This window comes from Ochotona princeps, chromosome X (genome assembly GCF_030435755.1).
Source record: "Ochotona princeps isolate mOchPri1 chromosome X, mOchPri1.hap1, whole genome shotgun sequence".
Lineage (NCBI taxonomy): Eukaryota > Metazoa > Chordata > Mammalia > Lagomorpha > Ochotonidae > Ochotona > Ochotona princeps.
In genome coordinates, this window is record NC_080865.1 from 77,096,359 (window position 1) to 77,115,704 (window position 19,346).

Below are 19,346 nucleotides of genomic sequence, written 5' to 3' on the forward strand. Positions count from 1 at the left end.
CTTCCGGGTCTCCCACGCAGGTGCAGTGTCCCAAAGCTTTGGGCCGTCCTCAACTGCTTTCCCAGGCCACAAGCAGGGAGCTGGAAGGGAAGTGGAGCTGCCGGGATTAGAACTGGCGTCCATATGGGATCCCAGCGCGTTCAAGGCGAGGACTTTAGCCGCTAGGCCACGCTGCCGGGCCCTTGGCCATTACTTTTTAAAAAATGATTTATTTATTTTTTAGAAAGAGAGAAGGTGAGACACACTGAGAGAGAGAGAGAGAGAGAGAGAGAGAGAGAGAGAGCGCTAGCTCTGCCATCTGCTGGTTCACTCCCCACATGGCTGCAATGGTCAGAGCTGTGCTGTTCAGAAGCTGGGAGCCAGGAGTTTCTTCCCTATGTTCCAAATGAGTGCAGGGACCCAAGGACTTGAGCCATCTTCCACTGCTTTTCACTGTACATTAGAAGGGAACTGGATCAGAAATGGAGTAGCTGGGACTACAACTGGTACCCATATAGGAAGCTAGGGCCACAGAGAATTAGTCTTCTGCCACTGTGCTGGGCCCCACTTTGACTCTTGACCTTGAAATAACATTACTCAGAACCAGAACTGAAAACGAACTATAAAAGGTCACCAAAAAGAGAATCCTCTGTTTCTGCTTATCGACTATTTCTGCAGTTGGTTTGACTCAGCCAAGTGAACCCTGAAAGGCTGTTAGGTTCCCATATGAGACAGAGGAAAAAAATGTGACTCTGTTTAGCAAGTCACTGAGTACAGATGTGGGATTATTCATTGATTCAGCAAATACAGGGGACTTCAAAAATTTTGTGGAAAAATGGAATAAAAATATCAATAGTTTGAGAAAAGAATCTTAAAATTCATGCATAATTTTTTCATAATACGTGTTTTTTTCTGTGACCTTTTTGAATGCATGTTTATTGAGTGCCTTCTGTGCGCCAAGGCAATTCTAGGAACTGTAAATACCACAAAAGGTATGCATTCCTATCTCTAATAGCTTCTCTCAATATTGCTAAGCTCAAGTGTTCTTCAGAAATTAGGGAGAGGGGGTACCTAATAGGGAAAGAGCACCCTTGTTCTAGTGTGGTATTGTGACTGTTTCAGGTGACTATCAATTATGCCATGAGTAGCAGTCAACAATGAGCAGGTGTAACCTTCCGCCAGCAGAGTACGAATGGATTATGCCACGCTCCAGCCTTCTCAGTCTTTCGCTATGCTATAACAAGATGCTGCCTTTTGTTCGGTTCCTGTAGGTGTTTCAGTTCCTATCCCTGTGATTGGACTGAGGGACGAAGGCAAAGTGTTCGTGAACAACACAACGTGCGTGCTCAACGACCCGAATTTCGTCTTGATTGGGTCCTTCGTAGCTTTCTTCATCCCGTTGACGATTATGGTGATCACGTATTGCTTAACGATCTACGTTCTCCGCCGACAAGCTCTGATGTTACTACGCGGCCACACCGAGGAACCGCCCGGAATCAGCCTGAATTTGCTGAAGTGCTGCAAGAGCAGCCCTGCTGAGGAAGAGAAAGCCAGCCAGGAGCAGAACGCCCGCCGGAAGAGGAAGAAGAGGCCGAGGGGCACCATGCAGGCTATCAACAATGAAAAGAAAGCTTCTAAAGTCCTTGGGATTGTGTTCTTTGTATTTCTGATTATGTGGTGCCCGTTTTTCATTACTAATATTCTGTCGGTTCTCTGCGGGAAGGCTTGTAACCAGAAGCTCATGGAAAAGCTTCTGAATGTGTTTGTTTGGATCGGCTACGTTTGTTCCGGAATTAATCCTCTGGTGTACACTCTCTTCAACAAAGTCTACCGAAGGGCTTTCTCCAACTATTTGCGCTGCAATTATAAGGGAGACAAAAAGCCACCTGTCAGACAAATGCCAAGAGTTGCTGCCACTGCTCTGTCTGGAAGGGAGCTAAATGTTAACGTTTACCGGCACACCAATGAACCGGTGATTAGCCAAGCTAAGGAGCAGGAGCCTGGCATAGAGATGCAAGTAGAAAATTTGGAGCTCCCAGTCAATCCCGCCAGTGTGGTCAGTGAAAGGATCAGCAGCGTATGAGAAAGCGCAGCACACTCTTTTCCTGCCCAAAAACTCTGGAGATGTAAGAAAAGTTACTCCTTTAATTTTTCTGTCGGTCATAACTAATGTAAATACTGCAGTTTGACAAAAAAAAAAGTGTTTTTATATATAGCTTTGCAACCCTGTACTTTACAATCATGCGTACAATAAGTAAGATTTAGAGTTCTATATTTACTGTTTGTAATAGATGGAGAGTAACTTATTTTGACTCTTTGATGAATAAAGGAATAAAGGGGTTATTTTTTCTCTCCCCCTACCCCAGCTTCTATCTTGCCTTCCATGCTGCCCCCTGTCTCCTGCCCTTTCTCTCTCTCCCTCCTTCTCTACTATGGAAATATTGATGTTCATCTCAGGTGGCATTTGCGGGAGACCAGAATGATGCACGACAGTTCTATTGCAACCATATTAAAATGTGCAAATTCAGTGGAAACCATTTCCAGGTTAACAGTAAATATACACTTTAAATTCTTGCTCTGCTCATATACACACATAAATACAGTAAGGTGGATTCTGCCTTCTGATAGATCTCAGTGAGTCTGAGGCAGAACTTAGCCTTGTCTTACACACAGGGGCAAAATTTGACATTGTCAGAGCGTTGTGTTGGTATTTTACTGCAATGTCTGTCCCGCAACATAGTGGTTTTAACATAGCAGCTGGTTAACCAGGACTACAGAAGTGGAAGGATGATAAGAGATATAAACACCAAATAGCTTTTCACTTCTTAAGGACAATGTTCAAATTCTGATTATTATGACAAGCAAACTGGAATTAGTGTTCTCATTCTGGTCCTTAGTAAATACCTAATTCCATGGTCACACTGGGAAATGAAATCCCAGAGTTATTTCCCATTCCAGGACTCAACATCAATTGGGTTTTGATCTCAGAATCCTGGAAATTCGTGTGCTACACACAAAGTGAAATTAGCATTTTGAGCCTTATTAAAATATTTTCTTAATTGTGGTACCTCTATCTATAGGACCTAATTTAGCAGTCCATTCTTGAGTAAAACTTGTGTTAGAAGGAGAGATGACCAAGGTTGAGAAGTTTTACTTGATTAAGGACTACAGAACTAGGCCCTTAGAATGTGAAAAAGTAATTTAAAAGACGCTTTTATGAACTCTGGGAATAACAGAAATACAGAATTTCCATTTGGATTTTAAACAAAAATTTATCTCATTTTCAGATCCTTCCAAACTCTCTAGTGCAGGAAAAGGCTGCAGCTAATTTGTGAAAGTGGCAAGCTCTTCATTGTACTGCAATTACGTACCAGAAGTTAAAATCTTTGTTAAAATATAGTGTTGTGCTACAATAAATGTTGGCCATCGTTTCATTCGTGGGCCTGCTGCTCCCTAAGAACCCAGTACCATTTGAACAGTTTGTATGCTGTGAAAGGTTTTCATGCCTTGCTGAAGTCAAACCATCATTTCTATGCTGTGTGCAGAGTGTACAAGTGTTTCCAGTAACTGTATGTATTTCCATGTGTGTCCATGTCACACAACTGTGGGTAAATTTCCGAAGAATTCATGATGCTATTTCTTACACCTGACAGTTACTTTGCATACCTGCGAGGGTGCCTTTCACTATGGTGAAATCGGTGAACGCAGAATCTGAATTCCTGAAACCCTTGGTCAGTGTCCTCAACACACAGCGTAGATGAATCCAGTAACCTGCCACAGGGGCAGTGGGAGGGCTGCTGTATTTGAGGAAACTCATACAGTCCTTATTCAACTTACAACACTGCCAAACGTCAGTCAAATGCTTGAGCATGCCCAAACATAACATGAAAGTCAAGTCTACCTGCCTGTTAGGTCAGTTGAACTGCATGTTAAAACAATTCTGTGAAGTTGAATGAGATGATCCAATTCTTACCGAAATGAGGATGTCCGGAGAAACACAGCATGTATTTAGCATGAGTTCTGCCCATGCAGATGGTGCCCTGCATGTATGCCATGTATGTTGCATGAATCCATCGATTCTTATTGATGTAGGGCAAAGTAGCTGACACAAAAAGGACTGAAGATGATCTCCCAGCAGTCCTTCAAAAGACCATGCATTCAGATCTGAAGTATCGCGAGTGTTAGGGGAAATTGGAAATACCTGATTTCTTTTCTTAACTATCAGGGCAAGCTCATAGCACATGTTTTACAAAGAAATAAAATATAAACCACAGATTTTCAAAAGCACTAGCAATAAGTTGAATGATAATAGCTTATAGCACATTTGTTAATAATTCTTAAAGTCATCAAGTAGTAGTACTTCACACAGTAATTATCCTCAAATTGTGTGCTATTCGTAAATTCTGTGCATTTTGGTATGAAAAAAATATACTCATTTGGATATCAATCTTAAAGTTCAATGTTAAATCTACAAACTTTTATAAGTGTTTTAATAAGTCCATGTGATAAACCATAAATGTGGTGAATTTACTGTCAAATCATTTTATTGTATTCTTATGTGTATCTGTTTAAGAAATGTGCAACAGACTGCCTTATATTATTTCCTGTAATTCTACTCCTTTGTCCAATAGTACTTTTGTGAATGGTTGTAAAGGTTTGTCTTACTCCCTATCCCTGTATGTTACCCACTCCAGGTTTTTGTGATACTTCCTATTAATTTATTAAACTTAATAAATGTTGGCTAATACGTCATGGATCTTTTTTATTCCTCTTGAATCCTTTGAAGGGGCAATGTACTACTTCACTTCATCTTTGAAAATTTAACAAAATACTGTAAAATAAATTGATAAAGACAACACATCCAGGTCATATTACTTTTTCTGGCTAATTATGCATGTGCTCAAGGACTACAACATCAGAGAGAAAATAATTGGAAAGTATGAACAAGGAAAGCAATGTCAAAAACAGCCTGACTGAATCCTCATGTGCAGAATGATGGTGGCACCCCTGGGTTGTCTTGTCACCATTCCCTGAGGTGCAGGTGGGAGGCCTTGGAGAGTAAACAGGAGCTCCTTACTGCCAAGATAGAAATATGTCAATGAGCAAATCATAGGTTGTGGTTAAGAACTTGGGTTTTTTTTGTTTTTTTTGTTTTTTTTGTTTTTTTAACATACTGGTTACGCAAAACCATGTCAATTCCATAATGTTACAAATTGCTGTTAATGTTATATTGGGACTCTTAATTGACTGGGATGATATTCTACCAGCTCTAACTTCGGACCAGAAATGGTCTCCCCAAGAAACTGTTCAACCCATCTGGACAATAAGTAGCTGGACTCTATGCTTGGTATATGTTTGCAAGGAAAGAATCTTGATTGAATTTGAACTGTAATACTGCATCAAGGTGGAGGAATCCACCAGGGAGGAGGGGCGTGGGGAGGGGTAGGGAGATTCCCAAAGCCTATGAAACTGTCACATAATGCATAATAATTAATAAAAATAATTTAAAAAATAAAAAAATAAACACACACACACAAAAAAAGAAATATATCACTGCCACCTTCCTGTAGCCGCATTGTAACTGCCTTCAGGACAGAAGAGAGTGCCTCTATGTTGCTAGGTGTTTTATTCCCAACTTTTTAAAAGTACGCTTTTCTTTATTTGAAAGTCAGATTTCCAGGGAAAGAGATCTTACATTTGCTGGTTTACTCCCCACCAGGAGCTACTGCCTAGCAGAGGAGTACCCAGTTTCCCTACCAGATCCACTTCCAGTCACAGATTTCGTTCTCTCCAGGGTCTGCAAAGGCAGGGATGAACCAGGGGCTTCTTCTGGATCTCTCTTGTGGGCTCAGAAGCTCAAGGATTTGGGTCATCTTTCACTGCTTTCTCGGGCACATTGGCAGGGAGCTGGATGGAAAATGGAGCTGCCAGGACACAAACTGTCATGCATATGGGATCTCAATGTTTACAGACAGTGCCTTTACTTCTTATATCATACCAACAGTCCTTATTCCCAATTTTTTAAATTTATTTCTTTATTTAAGAGAGAGAGTTCCAGCCCTGCACAACGGCTCAATTGGCTAATCCGCCTCTTGTGGATATGGGTGCCTGTTCGTGTCCTGACTGTTCCAGTTCCTATCCAGCCTCCTGCTTGTGACCTAGGAAAGCAGTAGAGGGTGGCCCAAAGCTTTGGGGCCCTGCACCCACATGGGACACCAGGAAGAAGTTCCTGGCTCTTGGCTCCTGGCTTCAGATTGGCTCAGCTCTGGCCCTTGCAGCCACTTGGGGAATGAACCCGAGAATGGAAGGTCTTTCTGTCTGTCCTTCTCTATATAACTCTGCCTTCCCAATAAAAATAAATGAATTTTTAAAAAGGAGAGTTTCATTCCCCGTATGTTCACAATGGCTAGAACTGGGTTAAGGGGAAAATATAGGAGTCAAGGACTCAAACCAGGTCTGCTGGATATCTGGCAGAAACCCAATTACTTGAGCAATCCCCTACTGCCACCCTGGATTTACATTAACAGGAACCTAAGTCAGGAACCAGAACCCAAGGGGTGGTGTTTGTGGCACAGTAGGTGAAGCCACAACTGAAGACATCCAAATGCTATATTAGAATGCCTGGTGTAGGCCCTCAAAACTTCAGTTCTGATCCATCTTCCAGCTAATTTTCCTGGAGAAATGACAAGTGATGACTCAAGTGTCTGACTCCACACCGGCTAAGCAGGAGCCCCAGATGGAGTTCCTAACTCCTGGCTTGAGCCTAGCCGAGTCCTGGCCGTTGTGACCATTAGAAAAATGAATGAATGAATGGGTGGAAAATTTCTATCTCAGTCACACTATCTTTCAAATAAATAAATATTTTAAAATAAATTAAAATGTATTGGAAATAAAAGATTTGCTTATTTTTGATGAGAAAATGTTGAAATTCACGGACACATAAGGGTTTTCTTTTAAAAAATAATTTTATTTCTGATGCTGTTTACATAGTTGAAAAGATGCACGTCCTTGAGGATCACTGCTTAGCATAGGTATGGGTGAGGGTAGGTTGAACAAAAGCTTCCAAATGTCCTTTTCTTCTCTTTTCTGCTGTATCTGGAGAAGGGCAAGGGAAGAAAAGGGAGGGAGCCACTCCGAGCTGCCAAACTACATCAGTACCTGGGGATGGGGGGGATGTCTACTTAATGTCATGTCAGATAACCCAATGTGGAGAAAAACATTCTGTGGGTATCTCCTCAGTGATCTTGATAGTTCTGAGATGCCATTGGTCTTGTTGCTCCAAGGTTGACAAAATCTTTCCAAAGACCATTTGCAGAAAGAATCCACCCCGGTGCATTCATTCACCCAGATACTTGCTGCCAAAACTCGACCAGGAGAGATGTCTGACCCATTCTGTGCTCTATCTTCTGACATGGTACCTGACACCCTCTGCTGACCCAAATGAGCTGGCCACCTTCTTCCCCATATGCACCTGGGCATGCTGTCCACTGCATGGGCATCAGCAATCAAAGAAGTTCAGTCCTGATACATGCATTCCAAGGTCTGACCACAAATCATATGATCTTCCCTGTGGCTAGAGCTTTGAGACCTATGGTCCAATTGGGGACTCCTCCAAGAAACCACACCTGGGGTGATTCCAGACTGATGTTTGCATTGCTAGCCAGTACAGGGTCCACTTTAGTCCATCAACTGCATCAGCCTATGCACTCATTGTTGACTGTAGTTGCCTGGTTGGTTCCATTCCCCAGCCCCATGTCCTGTGCAATCCAACAAGTTTTATGGCCCAGGTTAACCTAGCCTGCCACAGGCCTGGTCCTTACATACAACAGTGGGAACTGCAGCCTCGTTGGAGATATTCTCAATAATCCCCATCAGGCCCACCTCCTAGCCCCAGTTTCTACACATGCCAGTATGTATAGCAAACTAGTCTTGTCCTTGCTGCATCCCAGCTGGGCTTTCGTATACACCTATGGGTGCTACAGCTTAGCTCAGTCCACCCACCCCATGACCCAGTCCACATGTATACCAATGGATGATGGATGCCACTGCCTTGTTCAGCCTGGTCTACCTCCAACCCTGGCGTTCACGTACTCGAACAGGAACTACTGCCCAGCAGATGAGTACCCAGTTTCCCTACTAGATCCACTTCCAGTCACAGATCTTGTACTCTCTAGGGGGTATTGTGTTCCAGTCTGACACAACTTGCACCTTGTCCCAGCATGTGCCAGTAGATGCTGCAGCAAAACCTGGCCAGCTGGCACTTCTAGTGGTTGCATGTGTCAGCAGATGAAGTGGCCTGAATTAACTTAGCTCTCTCCTAAACCTAGCTCGCATGCAAGCCAACAGTTGTTACATCTCTGCTCTGCTCAGTCAGCCCACATTCCCAGCTCTCACATTCACCAGTGGAAGCACTGCCCCCGCAGGCGAGCCCCACAGCCTCCCCACTAGATTTGTTCCCAGCCTGGGGTCTTCTGTTTATCAGTGGGTCCTACAGCCCAGTCTGGCATGGCCCAACTTAACTTGGCATTCCCTGGCAGGTGCTACAGTCTAACTCTGCCTGGCCAACTCCAAGTACCAGTCCTAATGTGAACTAGTGGGTATTGCATCACATTCTGGCCTGGCCTGCACCCCGTACTGACTCTTACATTTTCCAGTGGGTGTTGCACACTGGCTCACCCCAGCCTGCCCCCAAACCTGACCCACATGTATGGTGGTGCTGTAGCCCAGCCTGGCATGGACTGCCCCCAACCTAGATAACCATACTCAACAACCAGGGCTGCATCTTACACAGTGGAGTTCTCCAAGCTCCCGTGTAAAATTCAGCTCCCAGTCGCATATCTTGTGCATACCAGTAGATGTTTGGCTCAGTCTATCTTGGCCTAGCTCCAGTCCCAAAATTTATCAGTGTATATTGTGACCTTGCCAGACCAGCCTACACCAATTCCAGCTATCTCCAGTGGGTACTAACAGTCCAGTCTTGCCTGGTCCACCCCACATCTGTCTCTCATGTGAATCAGCAGGTATGAAGATCCAGACCAGCCCACACCTACATTGGCTCTTTTTTTTTTTTTTACATTTTATTATTATCATTTTATGATACAGTTCCATATTCCCATATCCCCTTCCCAATTCCCTCCCCCCACCTAGTTCCTCTATATCATTACTAACATATAGTTCTTCATACTCAGTCATATGTCCATCATTGTGGGCATAGACAATGGCAGAGAGTCCAGAATCCTATTGTCAAGATATAGTAAACAATTTCATTGTAAGTCCATCTTTGTCTGGAAGCAGAAATGCATACCACACTGCATCCTCACATCTGGATGTTAGTCTCCATTTCACAGCTACTGTACACCCCTTAAGTGAAAAGTCATAATACAAAATCAACAATAGAAAGAAAAATAAAAATTTACAATGTACATTGGCTCTTTCTAGCACCAGTGAGTGCTGGAGCCTAGCCCAGTCTAACACACTCCCAGAGCCAGCCCACACACAGGCCAAGGAATGATGCAGCCATGTTCAACCTGGTCTGCCCCTATTCCCAGTCCTTACACTCACTAGTGAGAACCACAACAGAGCAGGGGTGTCCCCTTTGCTTCCATTCCAGGTCTGCTCCCAGCCAGATCTTGGGTATGCTGGTGGCTGTTCCAATCTAGCCTGACATGGCTTACACTCCAACCCCACCTCACTCTTCTCTTGTCCCTTGCCGTCAGACACTGAAGCCTTGTCTGACCCTGCCACCTCCAACCTCAGCTCTTGCTGGTGGATGCTGCAGCATAGCCTTGCCCAGCCTGCCTCATCCCCGATTTTCATGCAAATCAGCAGATGTGATATCCTAGCCTAGGCTAGCCCACAGCCCATCCTAGCTCCAGTTCATGCCAGAGTGAGCCCACAAATGCCCCTCAGAATCTGCTGCCAGCCCCAGTTCTCTCCCATGCTGATTAGTGTCATGTTCCAGCCTAATGTTACCCACCCTCTGCTCTGACACTTAACTAGCAGATACTGTGGTGGAGTCCTGCCAGGAAGACTGCTTAGCCCCAGATTTTGTGAGTGCAAGTGGGTGGTGGTCAATGCTAACTAGCCTACTTCAGGGCTCCCATTTTGGTGGATACATTGTTCTGACCCATAAAGATCCTACGATTTCCCGCCTCCAAACCACCAGTCTTAACCCCTTCATTTACCTGTAAGTGCAATGGCCTGGTCGGCCACTTAAAAATAAATAAATAAATGAGTAATAAACAACTACGATGGCATGTTGGCATAGTAAACAAAGATTTGGCATTTACCAGACCCAGAATGCCTGCCAGCAATTGGCTGCTTTTCTCCCAGAAGTGTAACACTTGACTAGGTACAATACAACGTAGGCAGTTGCCTATAGCTGGGAGAAGGGTTTCCAAATACAAGTTTTGAACATACAAGTTTTGAACAAACTGTATATGGATTTCATTATTCCCACAAAAATAATTTTAATTCTATTTTCCACTAAATTTTCAAGATGCTCTCAAATCCACCTTTGTGGTGTCAGTGAAGCCTAGACATGATGTCAGTCTCTGAGAAGTAGTCATATCCTAGTGCTTGGAGACCGTGAGTAGACTGGTTCTCAGGATTGGGTTAAGGTATAAAGGCTAACATGAAATCTGAAACAATAGGGTCACTGCTGTCTATGGTTAAAAATATCTTGTGATGCTGAAAGTGGGAGCTACTCATGCCTAACCCTGAGGCAAGAGAGAGAGGCGGGAATCTCCTCCTGACCCAGTAGTGACGCTTCTACTGTGGCTAATAGGGCAAACAAGCACTAGATTGGAGAGGGGCTTCAGTCTGAAGCATTGGAAGGTCTTTATGATCCAAGGAGAGAAAGCTATGCTTTACGCCAACAGATAGTGGTAGATCTCCATTCCCCCTTCGGCCAGTGCAACTTTGAAGTCCGAGAACCATGTCTCCTTGTATATTTTACCAGACATAATGTGAGTATATCAACCAGAGAGCAGAATACATGAGAAAAAGAAATTTAGATATCAATAAGAGTAGGAGGTGTTATAGTGGTTCGTAAATGTTATGTGAATGGCAACACAATTAAAACATTCATAGCTCAAAGGTATGGGTTGGGTTCCCTGGGATATAAATTCTGAGATGGGATCAGTGGGCAGGATGTTTATTGGGAAATACACATTTGTATCCATATGCATGGGAAAGGGAGGAAATAGCGAGTGGGGGAGAAGTGGAGCTGCGATGCAGTTGCAATAAGAACTTAACCCAGGGGTAAATGCAGTGGCTCAACGGGCTAGTCCTCTATGTACAAGTGCCAGCATCATATGGGGGTGCCTGTTCTAATCCCAGTTGCTCCATTTCTAATATAGCTCCTTGTTTATGACTGGGAAGATGGCTGAGGATGGGCCAAGACCTTGAGTACTTGAGACCCATTTACTCATGTACTATGAGAACATGAAACCTATGTACTTGTGGGGGTGGGGAGAGTCTTGAGAAATGAACCAGCAGATGAAAGACTTCTCCCTGTGTATTTCCTTCCCTTTGTAACTCTGCCTTTCAAATAAAATAAATAAAACCTTAACAAATACATTAAAAGAAAAAAATCAGGACTTATTTTCTATGTACCATTTGGTGCACTGGCCGCCTGAAGCCAAGGACTCATTCACTGCCTTTTGGCAGTGGCTTTGGCCTGAGCCCCCAGCCTTGGATCCGGCCTGGCAGGGGCACCCCTCACAGCCGCCACACTCTGGCGAGCTGCAAGCCACCCCCAACCCCAAGGCCCAGACCCCAAGATACCACTTCTTCCCCTTTATTTGAAAGTTAAATGAAATCATGCAAAAGAAGTTCTCAAAGACAAACATGCTAGAAAATATCAATCTTCCTAAGTATTCACATACTCAATGAGCAGACTACTAGGGGGCAAGCCAAGTAAGTGTGAACAGCATACACAACATCACATGTAGTTGATCATCTCACTTTGAAATGAGGAACAGTTAGTACTCTTCAAAGTTGTTTCCAGTTGAGATATGGCAGGAAGCCCTGTATGCCTCATTGCTCCTGAGAGAGATGTGTGATGTTATGCCAGACCACTGTTGTCAACACAGGCAGTACCCAAAATGTGCCTGGAGTTGAGAACAATCAGTTCACAATCATTTCTGCACATGGAGTAAACCCTTCAGCCCCAAAGACAGGGTCTTGGCAAGTAACACAGCAGCCATGGAGAAAAGTCTATTTTATTGAGTAGAAAAAAAGTTATTTAACACTATTATGGTTTCTTTTCCACTACACTTCTCTTTTGACAACAAAAATGTGGTCTTTCCACACCAAGCAATTTTCCAGTTGTCTGCAGAAACTGCTAGGTGTCCTTTAATTTAATTCAATTCATTTAAAAATTTTTATTCTTGTATTTTTACTTAATCTAAAGAGAAAAAGAGAGAGAAGGGAGACAGAGAGGGAGAGGGAGGATAAGGAGGTCTATGTACTCCTTCACTCTTCAAATAGCCACAATAGCCAGAGCTGGACCAGGCTTAAGTCAGGAGCCCAGAAGTTTATCTGCATCTCCTTTATGGATGTCAGGGAGGCCAATACTTGGGCCACCAACTCTTGCCTTCCCAGGATGCACATCAGCAAGAAGCAGGAGAGGAATGTTGGCTACTCAACTTCTGATCCAGTTCCCTGTTCGTGGCTTGGGAAAAGCAGCAGAGTTTGTCACCAGCACTTGGATCCCTATATCCATGTGTGAGATCTGGATGAAGTTTCTGGTACTGACCACTGAGGATATCTGGGAAGTGAATCAGCAAATGGATGTTTTCTTTCTATCTAACTCTGCTTTTCAAATAAATAAATCTTAAAAAGAAAAAAAAAAAGAAGCAGGATAGGAAACAGACCTCAGTGTTGAATACAGGAACTCCAATATGAGTGAGATGCAGATTTCCTAAGAGATGTCTACTTCTGAGCCATGCACTTACCTCAGTTTAGTTCAGTTATGACATTGCATGGAATTAGCACGCAATTGGCACATGTCAATGGCTTAGTCTCACAAGACTGCCACATATGTCAGGTATCATTTGCAAATATTGATTACCCAAAGTATTCACATTTCTGTCCGATTTGGATACAAATCAAAGGTTTCCATAGTCCACTCTTTAGTTTTTATCACTGATATAGCATTTCAAAACTCAAAAAAACCTTATGTTTTGCAATTTTTTATGAAGGATACAATTGAATAAGTACATACTGCATAGTACCCTCATATCTGAAAGTCTTCATTACACAATTACTGCACATCCCCTAAATGAAAAACCACAAAACAAAATCAACATTAGGGGGAAAAATGGAAATTTATAATACTATGAAATTAAATATCATGTTACTGAATTACTAATGTGTTATTGAAGAAATAAAAAGAAAATCAAGAACCATCTTGAAGAAAATGATGCTACAGTATGGCCTATGAGTCAGTGAAGAATTTCATATGAGGAAAAATGTTTGGAAAAAATGAAAATAAAAACAAAACCATCAAAATTCATTCCTCTATACGTCAACTAATTTTTTTTTTACCTTATTCAGACTTAAGGATCATTTCCTTATGTTTGGTTGAAGAGAGCTTGATTATCATGTGTCATAGTGAAGATTGCTTTTGGTCAAATCTGTTCTGAGTTCTGTGTCCCTCCTGTATTCTGCTTCCCAATTCTTTCTCCAGATTATGGAAGTTTTCCTTTATTATTTCATTAATTAAATTCTTTTAAAGATTTATTTATTTAATTGGAAAGTCAGGTATATAGAGAGGAGGGGAGACTGGTTAGATCTTCCGTCCACTGGTTCATTCCCCAAGTGGCCAGCAATGGCCAGAGCTAAGCCAAGCCGAAGCCAGGAGCCAGGAGCCTCTCCTGGGTCTCGAACATGGGTGCAGGGTCCTTTAGGCTGTCCTGGACTGCTTTCCCAGACCACAAGCAGGGAATTGGATGGGAAGTGGGGTTGTTGGACCACGAACTGGTGCCCATGTGGGATCCCAGTGTGTGCAAGGCAAGCACTTTAGCCACTAGGCTACTGTGCTGGGCCCTCATTAAATAAATTTTTAACCCAGCTTTTCTTTCTGTGCCTTTTAGAATCCCCATAACTCTTATATTTGGCCTTTTAATAATGCCTCTGAATTCTTGAAAACTTTTTTTTAGCTTGACCCAGCTCTGCTTTCAGGTTTCTTATTGTTTCCCCATTGTGACAAGAAATATCTTCCAATTCTGTGATTCTTTCTTCTGTCTCATTCATTTTGTTATGGAGACTTTCCACAGAATTTTTTGTATTTTTTAATTTTTTAAATTTTTTTTTAATTTTATTTTTTAATTATATTTTTGACAATCTTTACATAGTTAATTAGGGTAAAAAGGTTCAAGGGCTGTAGGAAAGTGGGTAAGACTATTATTTCCATATTGTTTCCTTCGTGTATCTGAGGTAAAGGGGGATATTGAGGGAGAAGCCCCACCCAGTTTCCCACCCAGCCCCAGGTCCCGGATGTGGGGCATGCTCTGAGATATTTGCTCAAGTGGTTTTGATAGTTCACCAGTTATGAATCACTGCCAATCTCACCACTCCAAGCACGATGAGGTTGCTGAAGAATCCACTGATTGACATAGTCCATCATAGAGTCTCCATTTGCCCAGTATTTCGCTGCCAACATATAGCTGAGTTAGTTGATTGACTTGTTCTGTCTTCTGTCTTTTCTTGGTTAAGGTTCTGAGTCTGGCATTTCGATTGGGGAGATACCCAAAGAAACTTTGTCTGAGGTGTTCCCAGACCAGATTCCTATATGTTCTAGCAAGCAAAGGGCCCGGCACAGTCCATCACCCTGATCAGCAGCTGGTTGCAATTGCTGGGTTGGTTCTGTTTTCAGCCCTGACTTCCACTGGAACCAATGGGTGTTGCAGTCCAGCCTGGTTCTGCCCAACACATACTCGGCCTTCGCATAAACCAGTGGGAGCTGCAGCCTAGTCAGTGCGACCCACAATAACCCCCACCAGGCCCGTCCCCTGCCCTGGTTTGCCAGTATGTGTAGCATAGTCCAATCTGTCCCACATCCCATTTGGCTCTCATACATGTCAATGGGTATTGAAGCTTAGTTCCATCTAACAAGCTCAACTATCCAGCCCTCACAAACGTTGTTGAGTGCCTCTCTGTCTAGCCACCCCAGCCCCCGTCCTAGTTATCGTGCAATTTCCACAGAATTTTTAATTTGCTTCATTTGGTCCTTCATTCCCAATAATTCGACTTGATTTTATTTCGTGTTGGTATTTCGTGTGTGACATATTTCTCAAATTCCTTGAGGGGAGAGATAGATAAATGTTCTAAAATGGGATTGTGCTGATGATAGCACAACTATCAAGCTACCAAAAACTATAGAAAACTATCCACTTAGAAACAAATATCTGTATCATTGTGAGTGGGTGCACTGAAAATCCAAAAGTGTCTCAGAGAGATACTGCTTCAAGAGAAAGACTTTGATTTCTTCATTTTACTGTAGAAAACACTTTTTGATCCAATTTGGGAGTGTTTTGACTCAGTTCACTGCCAATGGTTCTTCAAGAGTTCTGTTGCACCCAGATGTACACCATTTTTCATATGTGAGTAAGGAAGAATCCAAAAATACACGGTGGTATATCAGACTAGTCCTTTGCTTGCTACTGCTGGTATCCCAAACGGGCACCAGTTCATGTCCCAGTTGCTGTTCTTCACATCCAGCCCTCTACTTATGGTCTGGGAAAGCGAAAGAGGACTGTCCAAGTCCTTGGGCATCTGTACCCCATGGAAGACTCTGGGGAACCTCTTGGCTCCTGATTTTGTATTGGCTGAGCCACAGCCATTGAGGCTATTTGGGGAGTGAACCAGCAGATGGAAAACCTTTCTCTCTGTCTTTCCATCTCTCTCTGTAAAATCTGAGTTTAAAAAAAGTAAAAAAGTAATCTCCCCTGCACCAAAAATAAGGAAAAATGACATATTACTTACCGATCCAGGTCCCAGAGTTGATAAATAGGTCTTTCCATTATCAACGGACAGTAGTTGACAGAAGGTTAATAGCATTATGAAACCAGAAAGAACAAAAAAGAAATGATACACATACACACACACACACACACACACACAAACTGTAACACAGAGAACCAGAAAAAAGAACCAACCCAACGGGTTCTTCTTACGGTTTCACTCTTGTCTCAGGGAGCTGTGAGTTTTGCAAATGTTCAAGGTTGTATCAGCACAGGAGGGACTACAGCAGGTAACTTGAGAGCCTCTTAGCTCAACAAGAGACTGCAAGAAGCATTCTCTAAGCCACACACTTATCCCTGTTGGAAGGGTAAAGCTCTTACTAGCTCAAGGGACTTGAGGACCAGCTGTTAACAGATCACTGGCAAAACACTAAGTTGCACTGACCCTAGGGATGGTTTCTAGGAAGCCAGGCATAAAATCAAAGACAAGGGGGGAAGACAGGGTCATGTCATCAGTGACTGCTCACAGCAGGAAAACTTTTCCCAAAGAATTAGTCTGGACTGATCAAAAGAAAAATCAACAAGAGAAAATAATCCAACAACTCTAAGCCCTCGAGGGCAATCATAATCCAGTTGTTATAATATATTGTCTGGAATGCACACATAAATGCATATCCACAAAACACATATAAACACACACAGGCCAAGCTTACAGTTAAAGATAGATGCATTACATATGGAGAGATGCTTGTGTGACTCATGTTCAAGAAAAAGGAAGCATTAGAATTTAATTTGACGAGTCCCAGATGACAGACTCAGTAGAAAAAAAAAGACTTCAAATTTGCCATTTAAAATCCTATGTAAGAATTTTAAAACTATGCCACAACTATTTTTTGAGATTAATTTTATGGGGCTGGGAATGTGGTATAATGAGTAAGAATCCCATGTGAATGCTGCTTTGTGTCTTAGTAAAGCAGCAAAGGATGGCCCAAGTGCTTGAGCCCCTGCAACTATGTGGGAGACCCAGAAGAAACTTCTGGATGCTAGCTTCAGCTTGGCCCAGCTCTGGTTACTGTAGTCATGTGGGGAGTAAATTGCCAAATAGAAGATTCTCTCTCTCTCTCTCTCTCTCTCTCTCTCTCTCTCTCTCTCATTCTAATTCTCTCTCTTTCTTTCTCACAATCTGCCTTTCAAATAAACAGGGTAAGACAGAGACAGAGAGAGAAAGAGATCATCCATTCACTGATTCACTTCCCAAATGACTACAAAAAACAGGGCAGGGCCAAACTGAAGCCAGGAGCTGGGAATTCATTCATTTCAGTAGAGTTGACACAAATGACTCCATTTTCATTCTGATATCTTTCATAATTTACAACACACATATACACATTCATGCATACGTTTACACACAGATGAATGTACATTGTACATATGTGTGTACTATAGAAGAGGAAAAATAATTTTCCCACTAGATATCACGGCTCTATTAGTTAGGATGTCTCTCTAGAACAAAAGTCAGACTAATAAGAGAAAAAATTCAATAATGTACACTTGCATAACTTGTGTATACTTAGGAGACACTCAGAGAAATGAGTAAAATGCCTCTGCTGTAACAAAAAAAAGTTATTTAGAAGCCCAGTATTGGGGAATTAACAAAAATATACAGGGATAAGGTGTGTGATGCAAATATAAGTCCATGCATTATTAGTCTCTAGTGGTTTAAAGCCTTTCTTCGCAACTTGGAGCAAATGGATACTTACTTTGAAATGTGAATTTTTCTTAGAAAGGTTGCTTCTACTCTTATCTTCAGAGTTTCTCTTTTGCTTGATGTTTCTCAAAAAAATATAGGTCAATATCATGCTTACACAAGAAAGGTGTATTTCAGGGTGGCAAGTTCAGGATTTCTGCTGTACTCACATATGTGTATGAACAGAGCTATATGTAACCGAGAGACTATGAAAATGAGTGATTCAGAAATATTAGGGAAGTCAGAGACAAACACAAGCTACCTTTCTTTTTTGATATTACCATTGCCTTTGATTACTATTGCCGTTTAGTTATGTAAGTTTGGAATCTTTCTGAATTATCTCTCTTTAATATTTGGATAATTAAATTTCTATCTGTAAAGCTTAGAGAGACTCTACTTGTGGCTGGCATGGTGGCATATGCAGTTAAGCCTTTGTCTGAGTCGCTATCATCCTACATGGATGCCAGTTCTTGCCCAGGCTGCTCCACTTCAGATCCAGCTTCCTAATAATGGCCTCCGAAAAGAGCAGAGATGGCTCAGGTCCTTGGGCTCCTGTGCCCACATGAGAGACCCAAAGGAGTTTCCTGACTCCTGGCTTTAGATTAGCTCAGCTCTGGCCATTGCAATCATTTGAAAATGGCCAGCAGATTAAAGACAAATCTCTGTGACTGTCTTTCGCTCTGTAACTCCATCTTTCTAATAAAAATAAAACAAATATGTGCCCGGCATGTACCCTAGTGGCTAAACTCCTTGCCTTGCATGCACTGGGATCCCATATGGGTGCGGATTCATGTCGCAGCAGCTCTGCTTCCCATCCAGCTCCCTGCTTGTGGCCTGGGAAAGCAATGAAAAGACAGCCCAAAGCCTTGGGACCCTGCACCCACTTTGGAGACCCAGAAGAAGCTACTGGCTCCTGGATTCGGATTGGCTTAGCTCCAGTACTTGTGTCCACTTGCAGAATGAATCATTGGATGGAAGATCTTTCCCTCTATCTCTCCTCTCTGTATAAAAATAAATAAATCTTTTAAAAATCTTACAAGAAAGAAAAAAGAAGGAAAGAAAGAAAGAAAGAGAGAAAGAAAGAAAGAAAGAAAGAAGGAAAGAAAGAAAGAAAGAAAGGAAGGAAGGAAGGAAAGAGGGAGGAAGAAAGGAAGGAAGGGCAAGAAAGAGAAACTGTACCGAGACTAGACAATGTTGTCCAGAGAACTGTCTTGGGCCTAGAGGGAAATCTCTTTCCCAACATTCTCAATTTCTTTCAAGGATATTTACATGTTATTTTCTATCTATTCTTGAGGAAACTTTAGTTTAAAATCTCTAATTTCATCTAACTTTTAAAAATATTTGCATAATTATGATAAGGTTATTCTTTAAAATTTTCTTCTCTGTGATTAGTTTCAAATTCTTAGTTATAATTAAGTGTATTTATGCTTTCTAAATAAATTCCATGATTATCTTAGACTGCTTATTGCTTCTATATTTAGCAAAACATACTTCTTTGATATATTGATTATATTTCAATGACTTTTTCTACTTTATTGAAGTTTAATTGGTTTTGGAAGCTTGTCATCGTCATTCTGTTTCTGTTGCAGAAATGACCTCCATGGCTAATGGCCAGACAAGAATGCTATTTAACCAAAATTTGACTGCACAGT

The 19,346-nt window shown here is 42.2% G+C and overlaps 1 protein-coding gene across 1 annotated transcript in view; it reads left to right on the top strand.

Moving 5' to 3' along the window:
* HTR2C (5-hydroxytryptamine receptor 2C) overlaps positions 1-4,719 on the top strand; it is a 214,302-nt gene extending 209,583 nt beyond the window's left edge. Inside the window, exon 6 of the mRNA XM_004590205.2 lies at positions 1,251-4,719. Within this exon, the coding sequence (XP_004590262.2) occupies positions 1,251-2,062 (812 nt within the window). The 3' untranslated portion in view covers positions 2,063-4,719. The remainder of the gene's footprint in view (positions 1-1,250) is intronic.
* The last annotated feature ends 14,627 nt before the right edge of the window (positions 4,720-19,346 follow it).